The sequence below is a fragment of the Patiria miniata genome, unplaced genomic scaffold (assembly GCF_015706575.1).
Source record: "Patiria miniata isolate m_02_andy unplaced genomic scaffold, ASM1570657v1 HiC_scaffold_28, whole genome shotgun sequence".
In the NCBI taxonomy this organism is placed as follows: Eukaryota; Metazoa; Echinodermata; class Asteroidea; order Valvatida; family Asterinidae; genus Patiria; species Patiria miniata.
The window spans coordinates 2915477-2928045 of NW_024037067.1; the positions used below are offsets into that span (position 1 = coordinate 2915477).

At 35.7% G+C, this 12569-nt stretch overlaps 2 protein-coding genes across 6 annotated transcripts; one reads left to right on the forward strand and one right to left on the reverse strand.

Moving 5' to 3' along the window:
• Positions 1-30: 30 nt before the first annotated feature.
• LOC119734911 (sodium-independent sulfate anion transporter-like) lies at positions 31-9385 on the forward strand. 4 transcript variants are annotated; one of them, XM_038208542.1, is made up of 16 exons: positions 31-136; positions 552-871; positions 1287-1509; positions 2036-2201; positions 4114-4168; positions 4290-4389; positions 4805-4956; positions 5382-5454; positions 5743-5793; positions 5992-6052; positions 6163-6359; positions 7099-7229; positions 7561-7728; positions 8018-8083; positions 8205-8319; positions 8468-9385. In XM_038208542.1, exons 2-16 carry the CDS (start codon positions 656-658, stop codon positions 8494-8496), a joined length of 1803 nt encoding a protein of 600 aa, XP_038064470.1. In that variant the 5' UTR covers positions 31-136; positions 552-655; the 3' UTR covers positions 8497-9385. The 4 variants fall into 4 exon arrangements, 3 of the variants coding, with proteins under 3 accessions (XP_038064470.1, XP_038064472.1, XP_038064471.1); XR_005272131.1 differs by lacking the exons at positions 8018-8083; positions 8205-8319; positions 8468-9385 and adding an exon at positions 6604-6700 and having other exon boundaries at positions 7561-7652; XM_038208544.1 differs by lacking the exons at positions 7561-7728; positions 8018-8083; positions 8205-8319; positions 8468-9385 and adding an exon at positions 6604-6700 and having other exon boundaries at positions 7099-7475.
• LOC119734912 (ADP-ribosylation factor-like protein 16) lies at positions 6162-12550 on the reverse strand. 2 transcript variants are annotated; one of them, XM_038208546.1, is made up of 6 exons: positions 12195-12550; positions 11257-11315; positions 10975-11094; positions 10587-10702; positions 10260-10459; positions 6162-6345 (listed from the first exon to the last, which is right to left on the reverse strand). In XM_038208546.1, the coding sequence occupies exons 1-5, from the start codon at positions 12253-12255 to the stop codon at positions 10288-10290; spliced, it is 528 nt and encodes a 175-aa protein (XP_038064474.1). In that variant the 5' UTR covers positions 12256-12550; the 3' UTR covers positions 6162-6345; positions 10260-10287. The 2 variants fall into 2 exon arrangements, with proteins under 2 accessions (XP_038064474.1, XP_038064473.1); XM_038208545.1 differs by lacking the exon at positions 6162-6345 and having other exon boundaries at positions 9543-10459.
• Positions 12551-12569: the final 19 nt, after the last annotated feature.

The window sequence follows — 12569 nt, forward strand, 5'->3', positions numbered from 1 at the left end:
CACAAGCGCAGATCGGCCCATTGATGATCAGTTACTTGGCGTACGTGCTCCACCAAAGCATCTCCACTGAACGGGTACCGCGCCGCATGACGGTGGCAGCCGAAGTCGAACTGTAGATGTGGAAGTGCATGCATTGGTAAGTATAACTCCAAAGTAGTAAGATATTGTTTTCTTCTTCTGGATAGAGTGTCTTAAATGTCGGTTAGATCAGTTTCCTGTTATAATAATTGAACCGTGGCTTTTGTCAATTTTTACATTTTTAGCGTTTTTAATTGGTTTGTTTTATTTTTAACCTCTAAAAACGAAACTTTCACAGTTTCACCAGACAGAAAAATGAGAAAGCTTCACTTAGCCTTAATAATAATATTTCTTACAAAATCTTGGTAACTGAAAGTACCGTAAAACCGTAACAAAGTGAACTATCTGGTAGTATTAATACAAGATGTTTTTGTTAAACATCAACTTAAAAAAAACCCTGATTGTTGTAATCAAAGGATAGTGGAAAATGAATTAAATTATGACAATGTTTTTAATATGCATTTCTGTTACAGAAAACTCTTCAAAGCATTCCTCGTATTTGTTGCTGTGCATTTGTTCAGGAGAAACTATTTGGAGGCAGAAAAATTCCACGAAAAAAACCCACTTGAAGAAAGTAATGTCTTCAGACCAAGTTCAAACGAAGTTGAAGAAGGCTGCCTGGGAATATTGTTTCTCAGTGGACGTCTGGAAGGATCGTTTTCCTTTTACCAGATGGCTTCCCAAGTATCGACCTAACAAAATCCTGAATGACATCATTGCTGGCTTGACTGTAGGGCTTACAGTTCTGCCTCAGGCCCTGGCATACGCAAACATCGCTAAACTCCCTCTGGTGGTAAGTGTAGTGGATCTTTTCCAAGTTCATCATTATTTATTGGCCAGAATTTTCCTTCCGGGCTTAAAAAAGTATGTTTCAAAAAGCCCCCTCTTGAAGACGATTTTGTTTTTCATTTTAAATAGGTAAATGTGGTGTGTTTTCTTTTAGTTCTACCATCCTACAGAATACATTTCCAAATTCTAAGGATTTCAAATTCATTGAGATTTCAGACATCTTAGAAAATAAATATATATAACTTGAAGTCAAAAAGCTACAAAAGCATATCCAGGTCAAAGGAAAGATACTATTTGTCCAGTGATTAGCGTTCTGAAAGGAAATGGTTTTATTTTCTACTCAAAGCAAGTAACATATTGTTTTTTTCCCTCTGTCATTTATGTGCTCAATGTATTGTTTTTCTCTTGCTTGTTTGCAGTATGGCTTATACTCGGCCTTCGTAGGTTCCTTCATGTACTGCATCTTTGGTATGTCCAAGGATATCACCGTTGGTCCCACTGCCATTATGTCACTGTTGGTGGCAGATTACGGCAAGCCACTGGATGATGGATCTGAAGACGCACTCAATGATCCAACCTATGCTGTATTGCTGGCATTTTTCTGCGGCATTATACAAATTGGTATGGGAATTTTGCATCTGGGTGAGTACAGCAAAGTTAGATTTTTTTCAAAAAAAATATCTGCTTACAGATATTATTTGCTAATGGTGCCAATAATTTGGATCATAATTTTAAAACATGAGAAATCTGGAAATTAGCTTACCTTGGTTTTCTTAACACATTTCAAGCTTCCCAACATTCTATGAATAAAATCAATATCCTAATATTTAAAAGAATTGGTATGATACAACTGATGCTTTAATGTGATTCTGAGCTCTGTAAAGTATTTGTGACTTTCTTTGAAATAACATTCCAAAAGGCGGACTCTTTAGACCAATAGAATTATGAAAATTATGCCTTTCCACTTTGGTGTGTGATGAAAACACCTCACGTTAGGGATGGATATGGACTTACATTGCCTTACATTTTCTACAATTTCATTAAATGACAGTATTTTGTTCAATGTGATGAAAGTTCCTGCCTACCTGCATAGGTTTGTTAAACCCTTCACAATTATGTGGTAATTGTCTCTTGATATTCAATGATATTAATGTCTTTCTGCCCACAGGTTTTGTCACTAATTACATTTCCTCAGTGGTGATATCAGGCTTCACATCCGCCTCCGCTCTGACAATTGGTTTTGGTCAAATCAAAAACATCTTAGGCATCCGCTTCCATTCTGAGGTCTTCACCTTGGATCTTTACAACATATTCAAACACATCGGAGAAACAAAGTAAGACTTATATTATTTTCCTTTTCTCTGGTGTATTGGTTTTATTTTTGGAAATTAATAATCAGGAGAAAAGTATTTCAAAAAGTTATTATGACAGTCAATGATGTTGCAAACCAGATTTAGTCTTTGCTGGGCTAGGGGGATATTAACACTCATTATTGCAGTCAAGCCCTCATAAAAAAAGGTTTTCTGAGATTTTCAGTGCAGGCCATGCCTCATTCAAAGCAAACGAATCTGAACAATAGTTGGAATATTACACTTTGTCACTCTTAGATGCACTGTTTAAGAAGATAAGGAAAACGTTCGGAAGTTGCTCAAAAATATATATAACATTTTAGTTTTTTTATTTTAATCCATTTTTTTGTCCAATCAGTTCTGTCAAGAACTAATTAACATTGTTCTCATTGAACAAGTACTGCAGTGAATGAATGAGACGTTACTGAAATAGTTGCATTATTTGGACATTCTGACCATGGTAAAAAGACTGAATTAAATATGGCAGGTTCAACAACTTTTAAAAATATTGTTATACCTTGACACTTTGTTCCTTCTCCCTTTTCAAAAGACCTTCATTTTGCCCCTCCCCCTATCTGAATTTTCTGTCAAACAAAAGCCCAAACTTCAAATCGTAGCAACATATCACTGTGAAAACTCAAAAGAGATAAGTTGCAGGTTTGTTCTTGTTATACCCTTGACATTCTTCTTATCTCACAGGGAATAACCCATATCAAGTCCTGGGGGCTATAGTCAAATATTTACTCGGACACCATTTAACAAAATCACTTTATATCGATCATTCAATCACCGGAACAAACAGTACCAGGGGACATCGCAGGGAAAAACCTTGTGGGGTCGGCAGGCAAGTTGTTTACCTTTTGAGAATTGTTGGGAGACGAAATTTACTCATTTAAATAAACTTTACAAAATACAAATAAATGTCTTGAAATAGGAAATTGCATGTGTAAATTCTGGGTTTCATTACACACACAAAATTTCTTTTTGCTCGCCTGGTTGAACAAATATTTTTCATATTGTCCTCCACATTATTATCATGTGAACTGTTTCATATACATGTAATTGTATAAGTTCATTTTATGTAACCAGGAGCAGTTGATGGAAAATAGAACAGTCCAGAGTGCGGTGTTTACAAATAAATATTGGCTATGATCCAATTAACAAGAATGAACCTGACTAAAACACAATCATCAGCTCAGAGACAATATCACAGAGACGACTATCCCCCCCCCCCCCCCAAAAAAACATGGCAGTTTGGCTCTTTTAGGGAACGTCCCTTGCAAAATCCTGTTTATAAATATTTCCTCTGATGTAGGTGTACTTTGTATGTGTAAGGTAATCCTAACAAAGACAAATAAATATTTGTCAACCATAAGTCAACATTTGGATGAATGGTCATGGTGTAGTCTAGGGGAAGTCCCTTGAAAGAAAATAGATAAGATAAGGTTTTGTGATTATTATGGTTAAACAGTCAAGAAAAGAAGTGCAAATATTCAACTCCATAAAAGGAAAACCAAAAAGATGATGTTTATTCTTGTGAAATTTCTTGGCTTCTCAACCTGTTATCTGATGGAAGTTTTACAGCTGTTATCTGATGGAAGTTTTACAGCTGTTATCTGATGGAAGTTTTACAATCAAATCCCTAGCTGTTACTAGTGACAAAAGACTGATCAATTATCAAAAGAAGATTAAGCAGAAAAGTTGCAAACACTTTTGAAAATCTTTTTTTAAGAATGTTCAATAGTATTTAGCTGAAATAGTTGGATTTAAATAAAGCCCTCAATATAGTATAATTTTCACATATCTTTTTATAATTCATTTATTTAATAGGCAACCTTTTTGGAATTTAAATTTACATATTGTTTAAGTTTTTGTTTGCTATTTTGTTTTTCCTCAGATGGGCAGACTGTACCTTGGGCATCTGTTGTATTGTGACTCTTGTTGCACTGCGGGTGAGTGGTTATTATTGGTGATTGAATGATGGTGAGGATTCACTCAGACAAAATAAGACTGCTGACACTGCTCTGGTTCACTGATTAATTGCTTACCCTCAAACTTTTTCTCTCTCTACAGATGGTGAAAAACAAAAGTCAAAACTCCCTGAACCAATTAAACAGCTCATCGCCATGGCAACGGAGGGTAATCTGGAAGACACTCTGGATCATAGGCACAGGTATTCTCTCAATCAATTGATGAAGATAATTTAAAAGAATTGTATATAAAACATTTCTCATTTCTTGCTTACCATCTTACTGAATCATCCATTTTTAATGATTGTTCACACATCTAGAGTTAGTGTTAACAGAGTTTCCACACCTTCCACCTCTGTGACTTGATTTCAAACCTGTGTTTTCTGTCCCTAACTGGTTCCTTTATTTAATTTTTAATTTTGCATGGAAACCCATTTCACGAATTTTTTCCTCCCACCTCTAAAATTGTACATTTCTTTGTTGTCCTCTTCCTATAGGTTTCTTCAGCTTCCAACCATAGTGCCTGTACACTTTTAAGAACCCTTGGTTTGATAACCATAAAGAATTAAAAGGAAAAACTAACAAATGTTTTCCTTCTCTCATGTTGTGTTATATCAGGTCGGAATGCAATCGTAGTCATAATTGCATCAGGTGTCGTGTATGCACTCATCAGCAACGATTACGATGGCTACATAACAATAACAGGCAACGTGACCTCTGGCCTCCCTCCGTTTCAGCTTCCAGATTTCCAGGCACCTGGCATATTGACGGTGGGTCTAGTATTACATGTATATCTGTCATTTTTTTGTTCAAGAACATTGTCTTTATGGAATTATCAGGTCAGAGTTATGTTGAAAATTGTGTGTTTCATTCAGATGTTTGATTTCAGAGGAGAAACTCTCATTCTTTGTCTCTTGTATCTAATGTTTGAATGATCTGGCTACAGGGTTCTTTTCTTTTTTTAATTCAAGTTTCACTTTTTTTTTTTTTTTTTTTAAGTTAGTAGTACTATTGACATTTAACTTCCTCCTTCGAGGAACAGTGCTTACAAAAGTTACAGTATTATGAAGTACTGTAGTACACTGAATCTTATATCTAAATAAATATAAATATAAAAGTATTGAGTAAAACTACTGAGTTTGTTTTAATTCATGAACGATTACATTGATTCCTTCGTACATCCTGTGTCTTGCAGTATCTCAGGGTTGGTCTCATCATAGTTCCTCTGATTGGTTTCTTAGAGAACATCGCCATAGCCAAAGGATTTGGTGAGTTGGAATAGCAATGTAACCACAGGGTCAGATGAGGTGATACCCCTGATTGCCAGGCTAATCATCTTTCTTGTTGAATAACAACTCAAAAAAGTGCAAATATACATGCTACTATACAACAAACTCTGGCAATTAAACTAAATGATACCGGTGCCCTAATAATGATACCCTAATTGATACCGGTACTTCCTCCTGTTGGTGACAATTGGTAAGAGCTGCTTATTAATGTCTTGTTTCTAATATTTAATTAAACTAAAGAATTATTTTAAAACTTCTTTTCTACAGCTCGACAGAATGGCTACAGAGTGGAGTCCAACCAGGAACTGATAGCCTTGGGTGAGTCATTATTGATGTCTTTTGATTTTCTTTTTAATTCACGTAGAGAAAAGCTTTCTTAAATAAGAATAAGAACTGACCGTTCCAACTCAGTTTTATTTTTTTTTGGGGGGGGGGAGGGGAGGGGGCATATATTGTTTTCCTTAAATGATTCAATTTTCACTCCACAGCTTCGTATTCCTTATATTTTATATTCAGGTTTTTGCAATATGGGAGGATCCTTTGTCTCCTCATACCCAACAACTGGCAGCTTTTCAAGGTAATAAATACATCACTTTATTCTATTCAACTCTGTCATTTCTTGTCCCTTTACTTCTTTTTTATTGAAGTTTCTAACAATACTTGTAATCTTTTTCTCTCTGTCCCCAGGTCTGCCATCAACAGTCAATCCAGCGTGGCCAGTCCATTGGGTGGTCTAGTGACTGGTTCTCTGGTTCTTCTAGCGTTAGCTTTCTTGACACCAGCCTTTTACTACATCCCTAAGGCTGCCTTAGCAGCGGTCATTATCTTCTCCGTCTTCTTCATGCTTGATTATCAGATCGTTGGCCATCTCTGGAAAATCAGAAGTGAGTCCAGTTTCCAATATTCTTTTTTTTTTGCTTTAAAATGAGAGATTTGTTTCACAAATTCATCAGTGTGTTTCCAGCAATTCACAACTTTTTTGCATCACCCTCTTCCACCTTTGTGGTTTTGCCGACACAATCTGTCAACTTTCAATCTTTTTTGATTAGCATTTCATTGCATAGTGTTTCGGCCTTGTTCTCCACCCACTCCCAACATTGTGCTTCTCCCATTTCCAACTGAACCCAGCAATTGGCCAATCAACACCTTCATGCTACAACTGTGCGCTCCACAGATCATATTGCCAGGCTTCACCGATTCTTAACTTTCACATTCCTGAAAAACGGTAAGACTTGTTTTAACAGAGAACTCATGCACTACAATGTCTGCTTTTACTCACCAAAAATTAAGAATAGTTAATCTTCACAAATAATTTATTTAAAGGTAACAAAATAAACATGGCTTCTGACTAGTGCCCCTTGAACAAAGATATTGACTAATTGGGGAACTGCCAACATAGGGCTGGATAGCTCAGTTGGTGGAGCACCGGAACACTTATCTGGAGGTCGCAGGTTTAAAGCCCACTCCAGTCAATTTCTTTGTTCAACTTTTCAATCACAATAAAAATTAAATACATTTCAGCCTATTTCTCCATTTAATTCATTGCGAGGGGTCACATCAACCAACTGAGTAATACAACATTTATTATTTTAAGAGTTCTTTTGTTTTTGTTTGTCCTCACAGAATGGGAATTGCTGACATTAATTGCAACATTTTTCCCGTCCTTACATCTTGGTGTTGAGTATGGTACCATGATCGGCATTGGAGTAGACCTTCTCATGCTACTCTTCCCTGTGGCTAAACCAAGCTACAAGGTCAGGAACCAGACATAATCCCTCACACAGCACTACAAGTTGAAATTGAATTTAACTCTGCAGAAATGTATCAAGAATTAAATCCATTTGATGGGATTTGATATCTTATAATTTTACTTATTTGTTTTTCCAATACAAAATTTATATTTATTTTCCTATAGATGTACATGCTATATGAATTGTATTTTGTTCATGGTTGGATATAAATAAATGTTATATTGAATTGAATTGAATTGAATTGAATTGTTAATACTGACACAATGTAGTACAAACAAGCATTTCAATTAATTTGGAGGTTTTGTTTGAAAGATCAGTACTGTTTTACTTTCAGGTCGAGCAAGGTAACCCGTTAGTGATTCGCTTCAAGCAAGGATTACGTTATCCGGCTGCAGACAGACTGCAGACAGTACTGGATGAGGAGGCTTTGCTCATCGACGAACCTAAATCAGTCATCTTAGATATGAAACACATCAATGCCATTGACTTCAGCATTGCTGAGGTGAAACTAAACAGTCCTGGTCAATCTGAATACATGTTAGCAAAGATTTCATAATTAAATAAATATTGAATGCTCTTTACAATTGATTGATGGTTCAGAAATATCTTTTCCCTGAAGATTAAAAGTAAACTTTCTTTTTCAATTTTCTTTTACTTTTAAGTTCTAAATGAAAAAGTGCACTGCTAGTGTGTTTTAATTTACAACTGTATGCAGCAAATGAAACCAACTGCTTTGTAAAGAAGTGTTAAAGGCAAAAATGTAATCATTCTGGTTTGGATTTTTTCTTCAGGAACTGCAAGATAGCGCCAAGGCTTTTGAGAAGGCAGGGAAGAAACTAGCAGTAGTCAATGCAAGAGTAAGTTAGGAATTCTTTTGCCAATTTGTTGACATTTCAAGTTGTGAATATCGTTCGCAATGTCAATGTTGTCAATTCACCAACTTTCATAGCTTACTGTCTGTTCTATTTTTTTCTTAAGTCTTCAGTTAAGAAGATCTTAGACAGAACAGACATCAAAAGTCTACCAATCTATGAGTCGGTTGAAGTTGCCACGGAGAGGATATCAGCTACAAGGCCTGCTCCTAGTCCAGCTGGTGGGTAAAAACCTAACCCCATAAACCCCCAAATCCCCCCCCCACTCCATCCATCTCCCCTCCGCCATGCCATTGACCAATGAAACGACTTAAAATTTAGTCACAATATTATTCACCTGCATTTAAATCTATTTTTTTCATTTCACAGAGATGGAAGCATTTGATACACCTTTGTAAAGGATTCGGAATCGACTGTAAGCCTACGAATACTTCAGTTTTTATGCACAGTAAATAAAATGCATGTTAGTTGGTCCAGGAAAATATGTAATTCACTTCAGAAATTGTCAGAATAAAAATTTAAATTTTGCACTAGTAGCCTGTGGGATATCATTGACCGTCCCAAGTCCCAGCATTCCATTTGTTCTGAGAGTTCTGCAAGTTTTTGTAAGACTTTCATGAGATTGTTTCTGTGAAGCAAGCACTGGTTATGTAATACTCAATAGAGAAAGTACTTGTTAAAGCTATGTTCTACTTCTAACCTGTGAAAAGTTTAAGACCTTCAGTTACGAAGTGAACTGCTTGGCCGGCTGTGTGTACACTTATTTTCTTTTTCTAACACTTCCCTGGTTATTGGTAAAAGTACATTATGACTCTTTCAGATGATGTAGAAAGCTCTTTCAGCAGATGCAATATTTCATTCAGCAATTAAAAATTTAGTTTGTCATTTAAATCTTTCATTTTTTCTAAAACAAGTAAATTTCATCAGAAATAATTGTATGGTTTATCAATTGTTTGAAGAAATATGTACCTATATTTTCTATGTGTAAGTTATATTTTTTTTGTACTCAGATGCAATTCCAAGTATTTGTGTTTATCTCAATTCGTAAATTTAGATAGCAGCTTGCTTTTTGGATTGTGCAAAATGAAATCAAACAAAACATGAAAGTTAAACATGTATAAAAAATAAAAAAATGTAGGCGTACTTCTGTTCAAATATGTATGACGTACCACACTTGAAAATAAAATGTGCTAAAAAGGGGCTTAAAATAGACTTAGTCTATATATACCTAGTTCTATTTTATACCCAGTTCAAAATTTGGACTGAAAAAAAAGGTAAATTTGGAGCAGTAGTTGAAAAATAGTTAGGTTTTTCCAACGGTGGACAGCCGACCACCGTTGGAAATGTATACAAAAACACCATTTTCTTGAAAATGACTTCACACCAGGTGCCATAATTTTACAGGATGCTTGAGACTGTCATTTACCAACATCATAGGAAGGCATTTCGTAAAAACTTTGTAGTTTTATTTTTGGATGTTTGCAAATGTTGTATATTCCCTTTAAGTGAGAACATACTCAGGTTTACACAAAAGAAATATCTTATAGATCGCTTATATTACATTGTATTCAGAATTTCTATCAACAAGTAGACATCAGTAAATATTCAGATTGTAAAACTTAAATATACTTTTTGTGTAATTAAGAGTTCCTAAACAGAAGTACTCATTCAATGACCTTATTTAGAGATTGGTAGAAATACAGATAATCACAACTACCGAAGACATAAATTCATGATGAACATGTGATGCTTTATCATTTCAGTAAGTAAGTTTACACACTAAAGATCAAATAAAAATCACAACTAGAAACATAATATGAATCTCATGAATTGTTTCTTGTGATAGTTTTCAATGAATACGAGAGGTAAAGTGATATATTGCACAATGTTCGTCAGACCACACACAAAGCATATATACACACATGGAATGAGATTAAAAGTTAAAAGTGGATAATTCCAATCTATTCAACCTTAATGATTCCTCCATTGCCCACAAGCCCTGTCCTCTGGGGACACCCCAAACCACCACTCAGGCCCTGTCCCTCCATCCCACCAGATATGCAAAAGCAATTAATGATAACTGGAAAACCAGCAGAATTTGGAGAACTCAACGCTCCCTCTGTCAGCCCCCTTCCCAGTGACCCCACCTATGACAACCTACCCTGCCAAGCACAATCCATTTGCAAGCATCATAGTCCTCCTTTACTGTTTGCCGCAAGCCACTTGACAACCTCACTGAGCCCCTGGCCATCCTTAGCACTGATTTCCAGCACTGTGATTGGCTGCAGAGCTGTGTTTATCAAGTCATCAAGTCTAAGAAGGTACCTGAGCTCAGCAAGTGGCACACTTAAATGAAGGTCACTGGAGAAAAAGAAGAGCATCAGAAAACTCTTAAATTTCTGCTTCTAGTAATAACTTGTACATAAGAGTTATTGTAGTAATAGAAAAGACATTCCTGAGTCTCCTTTTAAAATTTCAGAGGACTTACACTTTATTGAGAAGGATAAGGACGTTGACCTTTTGCATCTTCTCTGATTGAAGAGTGGTCAGCAGCTGGATGCATGAAGCAGACACTTGGGTAGAATTGGACGCATCAATTACAAACTGCAATTCAGACGAATAAATAATACAACAAAATACAAATTAATACGCAATTTAAATTTATTTATTACAATAAAACCCAAATCATATAGAAGTGATCCTTTATTTCCAGGTAACACTGCAGTTACTGCAGTAGATGGTAATGAATTCTTAAGTAGCACGATGAAAAGTTACTCTTTCAGTTGATAGACACAGGAATAGTTGTCAACTTCAGTCAAATATCACTCTTTGAAATTCATTATCAGCTCATATTAGCAAAGTCTTGAATTTCTTACCATCAGGGCAGAGCAATCTGAGAAGTAATTGAACCAGATGGGTGCCATGGCTCCGCCTAGTTCCCTAATCGTCACCTCATTCCTCTTACTGACACTGACATTCACCAAATTGGTGCCAACCTATAAGTAAGAACGACATGTTTGGTAAAATAAGATTGTATTTCAGTTTTACAAGGAAATCACAAAAGACCAACAAATAGGTAATACATAAATACATAAAATATATGAATAAACAATACTTGCATTATTTGAATAAGAAATACAGAAAAATACTCCACTTACTGTCGGAATTGTTGATGGATTTTCCTCAGATTCAGTGAATGAACCTTTGCTGGAATAATGTGTAAATATGTCAAGGAGGAACAACGCAAAATATGTTACCACAAAAAAAATGAAAATACACACAACTTTTATGAATAATTTTGAATCTACATGTATGTTACTTGTTAGACATAGGAAATCTAATTTCTGAACCTTGATTTGTTTCTTTTAAATAAGCCAATAACAAAAAATGAAATTTAGTGGTAAATAATGGTTACGTCAATCATGTTTGTGTGGGAAAGAGAAAAAGAACAGAACAATCCGGTGTACAGACTTTTATTCAATCATTCACTTTTTGTGTCAATCTTTCTAGCCAAATTTTACCATGAAAACACTAGTTGAAAATGTGTGACTTCAATGAGAGTCCCAAAGTTAAGATAGTAAAAACGTGCAACACAAGAAAATAGAATGGCACATGAAACAACCAGTCCAACACCCCTTTAGTACTGCATATCAATCAACAGTGTCAAAGAAACATCTGGGTCTCTTTTTCTACACATTCTCTCCAGCTCCAGAGTCATGCCACCAGACTACTGAAGGGTCAATTTTTTTTAAAAAGTTGGACAGGTACCAGTTTATAGGCTTAGACTGCAAGTTGAAATCAGTTGGCTTCATCATGTTCATTTTCAGGTGGAATCTGTTGAAGAAAAATCGCCTTTAGCTTAACAACCTCAAACACGGCTGGTGAAATACTGAGGACCTTGTCTTTGCCTCATGAAAATTTTGGAGAATTTTGTCAGCTAAAGAGGCTAAAGTGGGCCTGATTTTGTTTTGCATGTTTTTATTTACTCAAGGTCTGTCATGTCTGTGAAAACACATAGTGACAATCACTGACATACATAACATAGTAGTCATACGATTACGACTCCTCACACTTTTTTCTACATGACAAAGGATATTCTGAAGACGTTTGAGCAGAAGAGTCTTTCCGACTCCGGTCATTCCAATCAGCAGACACATAATTTATCGCTATCAAGACAAACAATATGTAATTTTAGGATTAAACTCTATTACACGATAAAGGAATAGTACACCTTTTGCATGGGCAGCGCCATATTGGATTGCCGAAAAGAATTGTGGGAATCCTCCACTTCCTGTGCAGTGACCTTGATCTGACCTCGACAGTTATTGGAACTGTATTTAATCAGGACTGAATAGAAAACGTTAATTTTGATCGACGATGGGTTTCTCTTGATAGATCAAGATTCTTGGACATTGGATCTACTTGGTGTGATTTAAAAATAAGGACAGTAAATATCATGCTGAAATGTATC